This window comes from Falco punctatus, assembly GCF_963210335.1.
Source record: "Falco punctatus genome assembly, chromosome: 6".
Lineage (NCBI taxonomy): Eukaryota > Metazoa > Chordata > Aves > Falconiformes > Falconidae > Falco > Falco punctatus.
In genome coordinates, this window is record NC_137585.1 from 16,957,021 (window position 1) to 16,974,809 (window position 17,789).

A 17,789-nucleotide genomic window follows, 5' to 3' on the forward strand; every position below is an offset into this window, starting at 1 on the left:
AAACAGATTAATTCAAGCTAAAATACAGAAAACAAAAGACAAACTATCATTAAAAAATGATCTGCTTTACATCATGTGATAACTAATTGCTAATGCCTTGTAAATCAGAAACAAGCCGCTTCAGCTGTTGTCCCTTCTTAGCCTGCATTCAGCTGGGTGGATGACACTTGTTTTTTCAATGGACTGTGCCCATCAGCTCACACAGTGCTGTAAGGTGTTGTCTTTCTTAGAATCACAGATTCTATAGTTTGAGTTGGGAGGGACCTTAAAGATCACCTAGCTCCAACCCCCTGCCATGGGCAGGGACACCTTCCACTAGACCAGGTTGCTCAGAGCCCCATCCAGCCTGGCCATGAACACTTCCAGGGATGGGGCAATCACAGCTGCTCTGGGAAACCTGTTCCAGCGCCTCACTACTCTCATGGTGAAGAATTTCTTCCTTATACCTAATCTAAATCTACCCTCGTTTGGTTTAAAGCCATTACCCCTTGTCCTATCCCTACATACCCTTGTAAAAAGTCCCTCTGCAGCTTTTCTGTAGGCTCTTAGGTACTGGAAGGCTGCTATAAGGTCTCCCCAGAGCTGCCTTTTCTCCAGGATGAACAACCCTAACTCAGCCTGTCCGCTGGAGACTCCAGCCCTCTTTGTGGACCTCCTCTGGACTTGCTCTAACAGGTCCTTATTTGGTGGCCCCAGATCTGAACACAGTACTCCAGGTGGGGTCTCACTTGACCTGCTGGTCACGCTTCTTGTGATGCGGCCCAGGGTTTGGTTGGCTTTCTGGGCTGCAAGCACACGTTGCCAGGTCATGTTGAGCCTCTCATCTACCAGCACCCCCAAGTCCTTGATCACTTCTTAACATCTTCATTTGCTTGAGCATATTTAGATACATATTGAAAGAGTTGTAAATACACGCAACGCTGTTCTTTCTAGTCTGGCATATTAGGCTGGTCTTACATAGTGCCTTCCAAACAATAACATCATATTCTAGTAACCTTTACACAGAAACGTCACAATACGCCTTTCAGGTGATGCATTTACTTCATGGTGGCGGTTAACTAGTCTCATTTCTAATGCTTTAAATATCAAAGAGTAAGGGCAGTGTTCCTTCCTATTATTGCAAAGTTCTTGTCTGATTTTTTTTTTTTAATCTTTTAGATTTTACATTATGGAAAGCTTTTGTAAACTTCAAAGCCCTTGTATGAACGGATGGTCTGTTAAAATCCGAGTCTGGATTACATTTCGAAGCTGCCCAACAGGAGACTGCCTGCTACTGTGATACTTTAACCTATCAAGGGCTCCAGCACAGATACCTCATTAGCAGGGCTGTCATCAGGCATTACCTTGATTTGCCTTCATTCCTAACATTAAGTTTGCAGGAACCCCTGGGAGTGTGCTTACATAAGCTGAGATCCTCAGAAAGTGCAGAAGTTCATGATGAAGTTTCCACATGAAGCATCCTCTTGGGAAACAGACACAATTCCTGAAAAAACAGCTCTTAACTCTGCAAAGAATCCATCCCAGCCCTGATGTCCAAGCGCTCCATCGTCACTTTCTGAAACAGAGCTCACGTATGAGCTAATTATTAAAATCTATTATTGTTTCATCTATTTCTACCACTGAACATGGAATTTTTTTTTTGTTTTTATGGGAATGTTTGCTTTTTCTTTATACCATTGAGCTGTATTTAGCATGAATAATTTCAGGTTCATCAGGCAAGCACTGGGTGCCTCAGCATCAGCCCACTTCTGGAGGCAGCAGACACCCTGCCTGGGACAGGATTGCTCTGGGTGCTGCACATCTGCCCAGTCTGAAGAGCTCCTACGAATATGTGGGTGAACACCAAGGAGGATGTAGGATGATAAATGCGGTGAGAAATTTGGAAGGAAATCTTCTGTCTGTGATTAAGTGAAGTTTGCTGGCAGGCTCGAGGAGTAAGGGAGAAGGTCAGGATGCAGGGAGGTCCTGCGACAAAAATGGTCCTTTCTGCCATTTCTGGATCTCACTTATTTGTCTGTTCTGCACTTCAGGATATGGACCAGTTTGCAAGACCAAGTAAAATCATGCCCTATTCTTATCCTCTCCTTACGTATTACCTAATATAAATAATATGGAGGGATTAATTCAGAGGGATGCAAATCTTTAGGTCGTAATAATTTGAGGACTGCATGGGTTCTGGTATAGGAAACCAGAGATACCTTTCAAGATGGATAAAGATGTTGACGGCAGCTATGTCCAGAAGTAAGAGCATAGAAGTAAACTTCTCTTTACCTGGGGTTGTATTCTGAAGCTCTTGTGAAACAGAAAACGGAGGAAGCATCCATGCAGTTTCCACAGACTGTAGTCTTTCAGATGTGGGAAACAGCAAGGTGCTTGGATCCTGGGGCGATGGTAGCAGTGTCTGAGCCACCTCTGTGGAAATGAGATCATTGCAGTTTAAGGTGAAAGATCACTTAGATTTATGTAAAAGGGATTTTATGTTAATAACTTGCTATAGGGTTAGGAATGTAGTTTAAAAGCTTTTATGGCAATGTGATTGAAAACTCTTTGCCAGCGTGGGAAGGACGCTGGAGTTCAACCTCCCCTTTAGAAAATGGGGGCACTCCTCTTTGCCCTAGTGGCTTCTCTCACTGGAGCAGAAAAGTGTTTTTTAACATCTCTAGATGTCCTGTGTTTGCAAGACTGTTAACAATAGTATTATTTTAGGGCTGTGTTGTCCACCTGTGGGCTTTGACAGATGCTTCCTTAGACACCTGGCTGCAAACCTAAATATCTCAGACTACAGTCTTGTGCTATGGGTATAAATTTAATGTAGGTCTAGTGAAGTTTTACAGAGATGATGATTCTGAAGGGCATTAACAAGGTCAACGCATCAAAAGCAGGGGCAGTCAGGTCACTCTAGAATGAAGGAATGTATTTGCTCTGAATGCTGCACTTAATAAGTATTTAAGATCTACCATGTGTGCCTTGTAATAGATGTAGTAATATAAGCTGATTTAAGACAACCCTGCAAACTTACCCAGCTGACCCTGCAAATATGCCATCTCTAGTCTAGTATGTACTAAGCCTGAGTCACAGATCGATGCGGTTGGAGGAGAAGGCAGACTATAAAGGATGGCTGGTCTAATTCTTCACTCTGTGGGATAGTCAACCACATATGTGCCATTTCTGATAAACATTTATTGTTCTGTTCTTAAAAGCCCTCCATAGTGTTCTCCAAGCATATAATCTAATGTTTTATTATCCTTACTGTGAGAAAGTTTTTCTCATGTCTAACTTAAATCATCTTAACTGCGATTGAAGGTCATTAGTACTGCTTTGGTTCCCCAGGGACACGGAGAACACTTCTGTCATCTTTTCATCAAACTACTTCATAAACCTGTATCTTTCCTCGCAGTTTGTCGTGTTTTCTAGACCTCTGACCATCTTTGTGTTCCTCCAGAGCTTTTTCAATGGGTCCACATCTTTCCTTAGACAGGATGGACAAAGCTGGGTCCGATCGTTCAGCTGAGCTGTTATCTGTACCAAGCTGAGTGACAAAATTACTTTTGCTGATGAGGAATAATGCTGCTGCCACCTGCCTTGTGCAGTGGAGCTGTGCTTTTGCAGAAGAAACTGTATTTAACTATTCTGTCAGGACTCCCAGGGCAAGAAAGGCGGTGAATGGACAGTCAAATCTTAAACATACCTGGTATACTGCTGGACAGATGAGAAGTGGCATTAAATAAAGTCACCAGAGGTACTTCTACAGCATCTGATTTGATGTCTGAGATTTTGTGTGACTCCAGGGTAGGCTCGGTGACATCTGGCAAAATCCTTCTTGTTCCCAGATCTCTGTCTGAATGCAATTCCTTTGTGCTGCTGGACAAGATACTTGCAGGCTGCATCTCTGTTCGGAGCGTGCTGCCACCATAAGAAGAACTAAGTATGTTTGTTGGTCTGGATAGCTCAGACGTATCAAAACTAGAAAAGTCTACTGGCAGAGTAAGGACTGGAGTGGTGTCAGGATGGGACAGAGTGATCAGACTTATTTTGTAAGATGCTTCAGCTTTGCTAGGGAACGTGCTGTGTAACACGCTGGAAGAACAGGCTGAGGCTTCAGGGCTGAAATTCAGTTTGGGATAGAGGGTCTGTGCTTCTCTCTGGGTTACAGAAGAAACTGTGCTTTTCCCTCCAGCAAAGGAAAACCCATTGGGTTGTGGGATCGTCATAAAAGGTTTAGTTAATTGTTTGTAGTCATTAGTGAGCACTTGGCTCAGACTGCTTCTTGCTAGCACAGGTGGAAATGTTTCATCGGTGGGAAATGTGAAGTCAGACAAAGTTGTGGTTCTTACTGAAGCTTTTGGGAATAGTGAAGGTAGTGTTTCTGGAGAGAGGGATGCACTAGAAAGCATCTCACATTTTGGACAGTGGCTTTTTGCCTGGTCACTGTAATCTGGCACTTCAGATACTGACATTGCTTCTGGCAAAAACCCAGGAAATTCTGTCTTGAAAGGAAACGCCCCCACTGAGCTGTGAGGCCGTTCACAAGAAGTGTGTATCACCCAAGTGTACGTGGCCCTGGAAAGCTGCTCTGTGTCTGGAGTGATGTCCTGTAGGAAATGGTACGTGGATACTTCTGGCTTAGTAGCAAGGAAATAGGAGTCTGTCTGAGGCACGTGAGGCTCTGGCTGCTCAAACAGCATGGATGTGCCGGAGGCTTTAGCAGGCAGCGCTTCCCCTTCAGCGAAGAGAAATGTTTTGGTAATCAGTGAGGGTGAAAGATCTGGAAAATTAGGGTCTGCAAACATAATAGGTGATGGTGGGTTCGTTGGCACATCCCACGCCGAGTCCATTTCTAAGGAGACCGGACTTTCTTGACTTATAAGGTGGATATTATTCTGCATCTCGTAACTTGCCATCATTATACTTTCCTCACAGAAAGATGATAATCTCTGAGTAGGAGATACCAGAAGCTGTGTGAGTAGGCGGCTTGGCACAGTAGAGGACAAAGGCCTGGAAGCATCTCCGGCAGCTGGTCTCTGGGTAATTCTCATCGGGCTTAATGTAGGTGTTGGCGTGATCATTAATCGCCTGCGTTGTCGTCTTGGAGACTTTCTTTCATAATCACCTCTCCTAAGTATTCTCCAGCCTGCAATTTCATAGCCCAGCAGCTGTGAGAGGTGACGTGAGCCAACGTTGTGTTTCAGGACTTGGATGAATTCGTGCAGCACGGCAAACCCTCCACACTTCACAGGCCAGGAGAGTCCTACATAATGGTTCACAGTGAAGTCGATGTGCTCGGTGTCTTCAGCCAGAATAGTGAGGCTCGGCAAGCCTCTGCGCGCCAAACCAGTGTATTGCAACAGGGTTAGCAGGGAGGAATCCAGGTGGAGATACTCAGCCATCGTGCACACAATGTAGAGGCGTTCCTGCACTTCCAGGGTTTCTGCTCCAGTAGAGAGAATGATTTCAGCAGAAGTGACAGGAACTTCCTTCCCACACCTGATATTGAAATAAATTGAATTTGAATTTGAAATTGAAACAAATTGCTTGGTTAAGAGTAATTTATCCGCCCCCCTATTTTTGTGAAGATACCTGGATTTAGTCTAGCATCTGCACCTACATCACTCAATATTTTATCTTGGTCCAAAACCTCCTCCTACTGGATATATGAATGTTTCCCATTCCGTGAATTTCAGTGAGCACTATGCTTGATCCTGTTGCTTGTGTAGAACACAGCAGCGTGGCCTGAATTTACCAAACACTATCCTCATTATGTGGACTTGGAAGTAATTTGGTTAAGAGCTATTCCCAGTCCATCAGACATCAAATGTAGGTACTTACATTAAGAAAGTACCATCACTGGAAAAAGACAATGTCTTGTGAAGGCAGCTCACTGGGAGCCTACCTCTCTCCCTGCTGACAGAAGAGCCCCAGTTCTGAACTGGGGCAGGGGTGCTGGATGCCACCTGTACAGTGCCCACCTGGAGAATCAACACCCCAGCACTGCTGGGCTTGCAATCTTCATGCCAGTGCTTGCTGCGCGCTACCGCTCTGGAGGAACAAAGCCTCCTGCTTTTAGATTCAACGTGTGGTCATCCAATATCTTTGGGGCTTTTTGTTTCCCCAATGTCATGTTTCCATGGTAAGAATAAACCACTCAGTGTCAGTTAGCAGCGCCCATCTTTTTCTTTTTCTTTTCTTTTTTTTTTTTTTTTTTTTTTTAAGTCCCCCTGCTCTCCCCTCCCCCAATTAGGGCAAAAGCTGTTGAGCTGTTGGAAGCTGGCGGTACTCACTGGTAGTTGTTTGGCATGTGGTTCAAGCTCCCCTCCGTGTCCAGGAATACAATGCTGTCCTGAACGTGGATGGTGAAATTTCCAGCAGCTCTTGGTGCTTTCTGGGCACGTGACCTTCCAGAGGCAGCGATGTTCAGCAGGTACGTTCCGCTCTCCCCTGCCATCGGCAGTCCCTGCAGCATGTGTGTACTGGGGTTGAAGTCCAACCATTTTGGCAAATCCGCACCGCTGGCTAAAGTGACCTGCTCCGTTAGAGACCAGCAGATAAGCAGGATTAGAGATAGGAAATGGTGTTACTACTCTAGTTTTACATATTGCAAGTTCCAACTGGACAGAAGTCTAGAAACAGCTACAAAGGATTTAATAATCTAGAAACTACAGAGCCTTGACTTTTGTGTAGTGCTTGTTTTGTATGTTTTAATGTCATGGCAACACTTGTGGTCCATTTTTTTAAGACCTTGCATTCTTCAGACTGTGAGTAGACAAAAAAAAAAACATGTCCGGGGTTTTGTTTATTTGCTTAGTAGGTAAATGCAGCAGTGAATGATGGTGAGATTTTTGCCGTCAGTTCTACTTATTTCTAAAACCTCTGAGGCACTTCTCTAGGAGGGGATTTTTAACAAGTTCATTTTAAACACGAAGCGAATATCCATTTGCTGCAAGATTGTACTAAGAAGTGTATTTAATAGCATTACCTTGTACTGAGTTATCGTTCCCTGAAAGGCAAATACTGGCACTGGACAATAGAATATTTTTCCCATAAGGACGGTTGCGTCTGGGATTCCTTGCAGGTTCTTTGTTTCTTCACGTCTGTTGTTTGATCCCCTGGCAACCGCAGCAGGCATGTTTCCACAGAGAGATACCAGTGCAAAGAGAAGAGGGAGCATGAGTAAGACTGGAATCCCCGGCAGCAAAGGGGACCCCGAGGGAGGGAGGCTGTTGTGGGTGCCCGCCGGGTCCCTGCAGGCACCCATCCTCACCCAGTGGGCGTGCGGGGCTGCGCGCCGCTGCAGCGGGTGCTGCTACTTCATTGCGTTTTGGAGCTGTAGGAGAAAGAAGAAAAAAACCCACCAAACCCACATGCTCTTCAGATCAGTCAGCTTCATCTCACAAGGAAGCGGAAAGCTGTCAAGTGTGGCCAGGCTTCACATCGCGTTTGTCACAGTCCTGCTGGTCTCGTTGGGCCACGGGGATGTCTGGTGAGGGTCACAGGCTTTTAAAAAGCCTCAGTACTCACCATCACCACTCCGTTCAGCTGCGGGTTGTTAGTGAGAAAACACCGTGCAGCACAAAGCCAGTTCATAATGCTTTTCAACCCAGTTTCCTTCCGAAACTGGCTGTTGCTCCCTTCTCTACTTCTGTCTTGATAAAAGCCCACTTGGTCTCTAGGAGATGAAATGTTACACCAGGGCCTCATCAGGGGGGCCTTCAACATATGGCTTAGAGGAAATCCAGGTACACAGCATGGTAACCTGACCCACCGCGGTGCGGTGGTACCCAGGGGAAAGGGGAGTACGGCATGTGGCAAACCAAGCGTGAGGGTGAGGGCAAGGAGGGGCTGAGAGGCAATATCCTTCACTTTGTAGCCTCAGGGGCCGGACTTTTGACTTGCTACATTTGATGCTTGTTTTTAAGGGGGGGCTAAAAGTAATAATAAGTAGTAAAATAGTTTCTGCAGATGCGGGGCTCTCAAACCTGAGTGGCTTCCAACTTTTAGATGAGAAGGGCATGCAATGTGCTCGGTCTGTCCTGCCTAGGACAGCTTTATTTAAAAGCACACAAGAAGAGAATAGTTGTAGGCAGCAGCAACGACATTTACTAAACCAATTGATACAGCTGGAAGAGCACGAACAATCTTTTGGACCCAGATGAGTGCAGCAGCGGCGCAGTGAGTGCTCCTTTCTTGTTATAGCTCTTAGAGCAGGATGTCATGAAAACCATGGCCCTCTCTGCGTTGGCTCTACAAACTCAATGGCCATGTATCTAGGAATGAGGTCTTGCTCTGTTGGGTTTTAACAAGTATTTTCTTCCTTCTGTTTGTGGATGTGCTTTGTAGTAGTTGCCAACCTTTCCGTCATGCTCCATTGCCTAGATCCCTTCTGTTGTAGTGATGAGCAGAGTATGCTTTGGATAGAGTGAGAAATGGTAATGTAAATCAATGCTCCTAAGTATTCATATGTAAAGACAAAAATTCTGTGATATCTCCTGAAACGGTGGTTTACTAGATCCTGCAGTGTGTCCTGCTGGAAGTATACTCTGAAAAAAACAGAAAAACAGTTACTCTACTGATAGACCTGCAGTGCTTGGTGAATGTGCTTGAGGTTGCTGGCTGCTTTTGGACAAGGATGAACCTGTATCCAGCGCAGTCGGTTTCCGTTGCAGCTGTGATTGGCTCTGAATAAATCAAAAGTTGTGTTTCTTTGATTATGCTCAGTTATGCTGAGAAACAAGTTGCTACACTCCAATCTCCATTCTTCATTGTCAGTGTCTCCCACGTTCCTTTCTTCTGCAATCCCTAAAACCATAATGGCACGTCCTCGTTCACTGATTATGAAACTGAAGGGAGCGAGTAGGTGGTGGGGCGGAAGTTCAAGCTGGAGATGAGAACTTTTATTTAGACAATATAGTTCTTATGCAAGGGAACGGGTGCTTGGCAGCTGAATAATCTAATGAATTTGCCTCCTGAGAGCTTTAGTAAATATTGCCGTGTAACCATGTATGAATCATCAGTGTGCTCCAAAATGATGGGAACGTGCTGAGATCTCTTGGTTGCTGTAAGCTGAGCAGTCAAAACCACCTCCAGAAGTGCAACATCTGCCCCAACTCAAGGATCCAAAGCCCATGGGCCCACCTGCATTTCAGGTGGGGGAATGCCAGTGAGCATTTCACCTATTTGGATCTTTCCTTAGTAACCTTTGACCTACTACTGGCTTTGACAGCAGCAAATACCATGTCCGTGCTCTGTAGTGTCAGGTGAGGAAAAATTCTTCCACGTTGCATGCTATCTTGGTGCTTTGGATGTAAACTTACTAAAACTTCACATGAACGTGCTAGGGAAGCTTAAAATAATTAGATTTTTAAAACTTCTCTGGAGGCTTCCTATGATTCTCACTGTCGTACAGTGACTGAGCTCAGAATTTTTCCAGCTAAATTGCAGCGGAGGCACGTGGCAGTCTGTTGGGTACGTGCCTTCTGAGAAAAAACAGAAACCATCTGAAGTGCCACTCTGTGGCTAAACGCAGGAAAACTTGTGAACAAATGTAGCTCATCCAGATACAAGGACTCTTGGCTTAAAGTATTTATTTTCCAACCAGAACCAAGAACAATTACAAGTTTTATGGAATAACTTCATTCTTCACATGACTTTGTGACCAGGCTCAGTTGAACCAGGTACACAAATAAAGGTGGGTAACTAATCCAAAGCTCACCTGATTCAAACAGGATCTTTTTGGGGCACCTGTATATACTTGCAAAGACAAAAAATGGCTTTGTTATTTTGCTTCATTTCTAGCTTTAGATGCAATTTTTTTCCTACAAGTCTGTGCTACGTTTATACAGATAAGATCCTGAAATTGGAGAAAAAACACCCCTCAATCTTTATCTGCAACACCAAAGAACACAGCCAAAGGATACACTATCTTTTTTCTTTTTCTTCTCTTTGAGACAGACTCAGTGACCAAACAAGGGAGGGGAAACACAAACTTCTAAAATGGAAATCATGACTGTCTTGTTCCTCTGTGCTGCCCCTGCCTAAGGCGCTCTCTTGTCACTCCTGCTTAGAGGAAAGGAGGAGCAAATGTCCAGTACTTCTCCATGCAATGTTTAGCAAGACTACTTGGAGGGGTCTGGGGTCTCCTGCAACATCCAAAATAGCCTAGAATGGTTGAGCTTTATGGCCCCTGTCAGAAAGCTAATGTTTTTTAATGAGGTGGGGTTTTATATCTGTGAAAGCCCCAGAAGCTGGAATCAAGTAATTGCTCGGCAATTCGAACTTCTTTTTAAGACACATAGATATTCCAGCCGCCTTCTCAGCTGCAGAGGAAATCTGGATATTTTCCCAGTATTCCCAGAAAACTCAGCAAACGGAGGGTGACCTAAAAATAGTATTTTGGGTTCCCTTAGGAGGCAGGATTCACAATTCTTTTGAATGTCTGAAGCTGGTGGTGCTGGCGGCCCTGGAGTCAACACCTTGGTAACATGCCAGGGAGTTCAGGATGGTTTGCACTGACATAACAGGAAGGCTGTTGGTAGCACATTTTCTGCTGAATTGTTCAGTATAGGAGTTTTTCACCTTTTTCCTTTGACTTCCGTTATAATCCAGGAAAAGACTCCTGTGTTGGAGTTGTCTAGTAGCGTATAGAGAGATGCCTGCAAATTGGCTGTTGGCGCATGAAGTCTTATGCAAAATATTGGAGATATTTGTGTTTGGACTGTTGCAATAAACATATATTGTCTGTTTCTGGAAGACAGAAACCTGGTAGCTGGGTGCTGGGAAAAACATATATATGATGGGAGAAAGGAGCCCGTATGTTCTTGTGTGTCTAAACCAATGTCAATCCTGTGTGACAGGCCAGCCAGAACTAGTGACACACCCTTCCTGCACAGGGATAAAAAGTCTTTGGGCACAAGGCACACTAATCTCCAAGAAGAGTTCATTTTGCATCACTCTTATTAAATAGGGTTGTTTTCAACAGCTCGCCTCTCTGTCCAGCGGTAGGGCTGTGTTAAGGGGGGATGCCCACCCTATTTCAATGTGGAGGGACCCTAGGGGCATCACTGAGGTGTTGCCTCCCCCCTCGCCTGCTCAGTGGGGTCAAACGGCAGATGTCTCATGTGGCTTAATGCAAATCATGGAGAAAGTCAAGGTTTTGGTATCTGTAATAAGTAGCAGAAAAAGAATTGAATTTCTTTTCATGCCTTTTCTTCAAAATAAAATCTTAAAATTCTGTAATTTTATTGATTTTAAATATGCCGGTCTCTGAGTTGCCTCAGGTTTTCTTTCTTTTTCTTTGATTTTAAAATGAATGGGGGAAAGAGTGGAAAGGACAAGGGAACAACACCTGAGGGAAAGCTTCTTCTTAAACCTTGTCTTTACTTGCTTCTAGTTCTCATCCTGCTTTGCACTGGGAAAGTATTTTCACTTTCCACCTCACTTCCTTCCTCTGAGAAATTGTCTGTGTGGGAAAGTTTAAACATGAAAGCCAAGGTACGAATTTATACCAGGGTTAAATTTGGTTTTAACTACTCATGTGAACACTCTTGTTTGGCTACAAGCATTTATATTTTTTTTCAAATTATGGGGTTTTTTTCCTCTTTAAAGCTTAGCTTATGACATGGCAATCTGTTTAAACTGAGCTGTAAGAGGTTGTAGTAAAAGGACTCAGGCACTTAGATCGTTACAGCTATATATCTAGCAGATAAAACTTTCTTGCTCAGGCAAGCCCTCGCTATTCCGGCCTAGATTTCCCTCCCCGCACCCCCCCCCCATTCTCCAGGGAGAGTTAAAAACTGAGAAGAAAGAATTTACTCCAATGTTTTTATTTTCTAAAGTGCCCTCTTTTCGTTTTCCATTTCAACTTCTTTGAAAATGAGAGAAGCAGTAATTAATTCAAAGTTTCAATTTTTTTGATGAAAGATCACCTTTGGATAAAACTTGAAATTACATTAAATTTTGGCCTTTTGAAAGTTGCTGGCTATTTAATAAGGAAAAGGTCCCTAGATTGGCTTGAATAAAGATGCTCTGTTCTAAGAAGGTTTTGGTTTTAATTCTGTGCTCTGCAGGAAGAGAGGCAGGAGGCGGCCCATGGAGCTGCCCATGAAGCAGGACTTTGGGCTTTACACCTTTTGTTAAATCCACGGTGAGACCTGCAAATCTTCACAGCTGCCTGCGCCTCTCTCCAGCTGTGAATAAAAACACGGCCTGTCACTTCAAAAGGGATTTTAGAAATCCTATCAGCTGATATTACCCTAAGCTGCCCTTCGTGGCAAATGGAGCTGCTGACCAAAATATTTCAGTGATGTGCTCCCCACCCCTCCACCCCCCGTTATTTTTTTTGTAGTGAAATGGAGGAGCCTGAGCAGAGCCAAGGTTTGTACAAACACCGGGGCAAGATGGAGGCCGGAATGCCAAGTTCCAGCCTCCTGTGATTTTTTTTTTTTTTTTTTTTAAGGGTTATGTACCGAACAAGGAACACAAGGTTTATAATGTACACGCTGACAGAACCTTATTTATGGTGCCTGCTGCTGCTCCCGGGCTCAGCTTTTGCATTCAGCTGGCGTTGCTGGCTTCCTACAGCAGATTTTCAAACAAGTTGCTGTAATAACCTCATAATGGTTTTTTTTGTCTCGCTCAATGGGCTTGGTTTAGCCTTGCTTTTAGCTGATGTGACAATTTGGGACAGAGCTGCCTTCCCCTGGCGCCAGCCCTGAATTTGGCTCAAAGCAGCCCGTTAAATCCAGCGCTGTCCCTCCGCTAATACAGATGCTGTTGCTGTTGCTCTGTCTTTCTATTAGACTGTTCCTGTCTGCTTTGCTGGAAGAAGAAAAAGCATCACATTTCCCCACCACCAGATGTGGATCTTCCTGATAAGGAGAGTTAGGTCACCCCTGAGGGGAGCGCAGGGGAGGCTGGCCGGGCTGGCGGGGCATGGTGCACCTCCTTCACCCTAGGGCAGTTTCAAAGGTGCTGAAAATGGAGCAGCTGGTCTGTTCGCCCTCCTTAGCACTTTTTTGTTGTTTAAAGTGAGTCCTAAAGCTCTCTCTTGAAACACAAGTAGCAGCTGAAATCCCTGTGCCTTTCTTGTACTGCGGGACAGAGAGGCTGTTGACTGATGGGGAGGAGGAAGCAGATTTACGACCAGATCCCTCTTACCAATTTTTCCTCCCAGATGTTTTTATTTCTGTTTTTTTTTTACTTTGGCAATTAACTAAACAAATTGCTGTCTGAGCAGTGGACCTAATGGAGTCTGCTTTCCTTCAGGTTTTTCTGCAGTTTCCTTCTGTCTGTCTCAATGATTTCAGCTTCATCCTCTGCCACGTTGTCTGTGGGGAAGGGCGAGGGGCTGGTTTGGGCTTTCCCCTCCCTCGACAGGGCACACTCTTGGATTTCTGTCCCTTGCCCAACTTCTAGCTTTCAAAAAAACTCGAAAGAACATAATTTTCAAGGCGTCCTTAAGTTCCCCTCCCCTTCCAAATGCTTTAAACTGGCTAACGCCAGGGTCAGGCGTTTTTGGCAGGGGAGAGGATCAGGTCTCAGAGGGGACCGGCAGGCTGCAACTGCACAAGCTTCATTTCCTCAAGATGCCCAAGTGGAAGGTTAGTTCCTGGAAACCACCTTTTTAAAAAAGGCTGCCTGTTGGCTGTGTCCCTCCGGGCCGTCTGGGCAAGCTGTTCCTGCCATTTCAAAGAACACTTGAGCAGAATAAAAATCCGTCCCCTCAACAAAACACTTCAGGCTGCCTCTGTTGCAAAGCAGTGGGAAAAGTGCAATATCACTTAAAAGATACTTTTTTCTTTAAAATAATGGAGAGCCTAGCATAGCTACAGTAGTGGTATTTATGTTCATTCTTGATTTGATGACGATGTTGACGGCTTCCTTTCAATTGGGTTGGCCCATAGTTACCTGTGAGATTCAGTTTCTGCCTCACTTTTTTTTTTCAGTTTATGCCAATCTGCTCCCTGTTGTAGGTGAAATCAAGTGTTGCCCAGAAAACCACAGCTCAGGAAGAGCGTTGTCTTGTGTGTAAAGCCAATGATTGCAGAGTTATTGATGCTTCTACAGAGAGACAGCCATGAGTCTGCTTGTATGTCTTTGGGGAATTATATGATTTACCAGTGATGAGCCCAGGACTTTGGATAGAGGATTGAATATAACCCCTAAATACTTAATATGCCAGAAATTAAAGAAGAAAAATTTGTCAGATTTCAGAGTGCATTGAGGCTTGCTCCAAGACCCTGGTATGTATGTGTGTGACTCATGCTGAGGTGTTCAAGGGTCTTCGTCGAGGCTTACCAGTGTAATAGGAAAAAAAGAGAGGCAGGGGAGAAAGGCAGCTCTTGAGGATTAGAGTGAATTTAACACTAAGGAAAGCGAAGGAGCTGGAGTCAAGTTGTGGTGGTTTGACCCTGGCTGGATGCCAGGTGCCCACCGAAACTGCTCTATCAACCGGACAGCAGAAACAAAATGTAGCAAAAAGCTCACGGGTCGAGATAAGGACAGGCAGATCGCTCAGCAGTTACCGTCATGAGCAAAACAGACTTGACTTAAGGAGATTAGTTTAATCTATTACCATTCAGATCAGAACAGAATTACAAGAACCAAAATGAAAACTTTAGAACACCTTCCCCCCACCCCTCCCTTCTCCCTGGGCTCAGCTCCACTCCTGATTTCTCTACCTCCTCCCCGCAGCAGCGCAGGGGCACGGGGAATGGGGTTGTGGTCAGTTCATCACAGGTTGTCTCTGCTGCTCCTTCTTCCTCAGAGGGAGGGCTCCTCACACCCTTCCCCCGCTCCAGCGTGGGCTCCCTCCCACGGGACAGTCCTCTGTGAACTTCTCCAATGTGAGTCCTTCCCATGGGCTGCAGTCCTTCACAAACTGCTCCAGTGTGGGTCCCTTCCATGGGATGCTGTCCTTCAGGAACAGGCTGCTCCAACGTGGGTCCCCCGTAAGGTCAGAAGTTCTGCCAGCAAACCTGCTTCAGTGCGGGCTCCTCTCCTCTCTCCACAGGTCCTGTGAGGACCCTGCTCCAGCACAGGCTTCCCATGGGGTCCCAGCCTCCTTTGGCCATTCACCTGCTCCAGCGTGGGGTCCTCCATGGGCTGCAGGTGGATAACTGCTCCACTGTGGACCTCCATGGGCTGCGGGGTCACAGCCTGCCTCACCATGGGCTTCACCACCAGCTGCAGGGGAATCTCTGCTCCAGCACCTGGAGCCCCTCCCGCCTCCTTCTGCACTGACCCGGGGGCTGCAGGGCTGCTCCTCAGGCATGTTCTCACTTCTCTCTTCTGCTGCCATTTGTTGTGCAGGTTTTTTTCCTCCTTCTTAAATATGTTACCAGAGAGGCACCGCCACCACGGCTGATGGGCTCGGCCTTGGCCAGCGGTGGGTCCACCTCGGAGCGGCTGGCATTGGCTCCATCAGACAGAGGGAAGCTTCCGGCAGCTTCTCACAGAAGCCTCCCCTGCAGGCCCCCCACTACCAAAACCTGTCCATGCAAACCCACCACACAAGTATGCTGGGCGAGGGGACTCTGTGTGCACACTCCTTACGGGTCTATCCGTGCGTGGCAGCCTTGCACCGTGCCTCTGGCACATTCTTAGCTCTCCGCTATGAGGGATCTCCTCTGAACAGAAGCACAGATTTATGCATTAGTTGGTGGAGTTTTACTGATATTCTTTGAATATAAGAAGGGGCCAAGAAGCACAGTGTGACCCAAGCCTACCCTGTGCTCTTGTGCGAAGAATGAGGTGCAGCACAGTAAGAATCAGCCCCAGACTATAAATTGTGTTGAACTTGGGGGGCTGGGAGAAAACCAAAACAATTTAGTTTGTATAAGTGCCTCTTGCCTGAAATGAAATTACGCATGAAGTAATGCAAGAAGCCTTTAGCTGAGCTTAGTAACTGCTCTTGTAAAAAGATAGCAGCAGCCTTTGTGGGGCTGCATTTTTCAAAGCCAGATCTCAAGAGTAGGTTTTGATGCTCTGATGAGGTATCAGATAAACTAGCCAAGGTTTTAGGGAAGTTCTTTTCTTGCGGTCCTTCAGATCTTCTGGAAACAAATCTATTTATTTAAAGACCTACCTATGGATCTAGGAGACTTACTTCAGGCTCTTATTTTTGCAAATACTAGTCTGGCTCTTTGCTTTTAAATTTTTATATTTTTTTTTCCAGGCTGTTGGGCCTGGATGCTTTTATTTGCGTACATAATGTTTGTTCCTGCAACAGTCGCCACTCTAAAAGTTGCCACGGTAACAGATTTCCCTGTTGTTTCAAAGCAGTGGGAGAGCACCACCCGACCTCCTGGCTGGGTGCTGGACTGGGAGCCAGGGAAGCTGGGTTTCAGTCCTGCCTTGGCTACCGGCATTTGCCTTTGCCCGAGTTGCCCCTGGCAGGAACCAGTAAAGCATTTCAGTGATTGTTTTTTTGGGATGCCTGTTGTTGGGCAGCCACCCAGACCCTGCCTAGCAACTTCCAGCATCCAAACCTTTGCCTAAAGAGCTCTTTCCACACTCAGGGGCTTTCCTCACACCTTGCTGTCCACCCCTGGCCCGGCCTCCCCCTGCCCACGTGCTGGATGGCCTCCAGACCTCCCCGTTTCCCCAAACTCCTTTGTAGCTCCTGCCATTTGCCTCTTGGTGTCTCCGTTTCCCTTCTGACCCCTGGTCTGCCCTGTGGGTTTTGGGGCTGGTTGACTTTCTGGCTGCACCTCTGTGTACCTAGGACTGAGCACCAGGGCACTGGGCACCAACTGCATGGAGAAAGGGGTCCGGGTCCGGTTCCTCCCTTACTGAAACTCACAGATGTTTTATTTGTTTTGTTTCTACGTACTTACCTATTTCTTCAATACGCCTGGACATGTCAAAACAGTGATGATCAGCTTGCATGAAATCAATTACCTTAATACTTCTTGATATCATTGATCTTTAGCTCACCCACTGAAAGCACCTAAAGAGAAGGGCAGTTATTATTGGTCTGTGTCTGGTTTTGTTTGGATTTGTGTTTTGGGTGTTTTTTTTTACTTGTTTGTTTTTTGAAGGTGAAATCTTTTAAGCTTACCCTGCAGACCAGCAGCAGAGCAGGACTACAGGCAGGTCTCCTGAGCCCCCTCTGATCCCCCCCCCACCACCACCACTGCAGCAGCCTCTTTCATTGCTCCAGCATCGGGTTTGCAAGAAGTTGCTTTTTTGGGACTGAGCCTCTGAAAAAAGCCTACAGTACAAATCATTTATCTCCCCACTCCGCTTCTGCGTGTCTGCCAAGCGATAACTGGGGGGAACTAAAACCCAACCCTCATGATACAAATGATACAGCATTTGGTGCATGACTGACAGATTTATGATAGGACGCCGTTTCCTCCGTTTGTCCGGCAGCGAGTGGCAGGGCTGGGCGATGGCGTGTCCGCCTTCTTGCCGGCCAGCGCTTCCAGCTGGATTCGCAGGACAGGAAATGATTTAGCGAAAGGCTTTTGGTGACAATTAACAGAATTCCTGCTGATAACATTTTTTGTCCTCTCCCTCAGAATATTTTTGCAGCAAGCCCTAAGTCATGTGGCACTGGAGGAGGGTGGTTACAAATATTTGGTGAGTGTGTCATGGAGCGGCTTCTATTTCTGTTGAAAGTATGATTTATTTTTTTACTCTATACCTCTCTACTATTCTACTCGGTGACCAGAGTAATACAAAAATTTATTTTTCTTACCAGATGGTCATACCCTAAAAACCAGCTCAATTTGACTTCAAGCAAAGGAGAGCTATTGCTAAAGTAACCTAAGGAAAGATTAAGATTGTCCAAG

At 45.7% G+C, this 17,789-nt stretch overlaps 1 protein-coding gene across 1 annotated transcript in view; it reads right to left on the reverse strand.

Moving 5' to 3' along the window:
* LOC308065560 (uncharacterized protein) overlaps positions 1-17,789 on the reverse strand; it is a 185,967-nt gene that overhangs the window by 5,968 nt on the left and 162,210 nt on the right. The window contains exons 2-6 of the mRNA XM_080391615.1: positions 6,974-15,087; positions 6,279-6,520; positions 3,674-5,484; positions 3,020-3,118; positions 2,272-2,412 (exon numbers count right to left, since the gene is read on the reverse strand). Coding sequence (XP_080247741.1) covers positions 2,272-2,412; positions 3,020-3,118; positions 3,674-5,484; positions 6,279-6,520; positions 6,974-7,252 — 2,572 coding nt within the window. The 5' untranslated portion in view covers positions 7,253-15,087. The remainder of the gene's footprint in view (positions 1-2,271; positions 2,413-3,019; positions 3,119-3,673; positions 5,485-6,278; positions 6,521-6,973; positions 15,088-17,789) is intronic.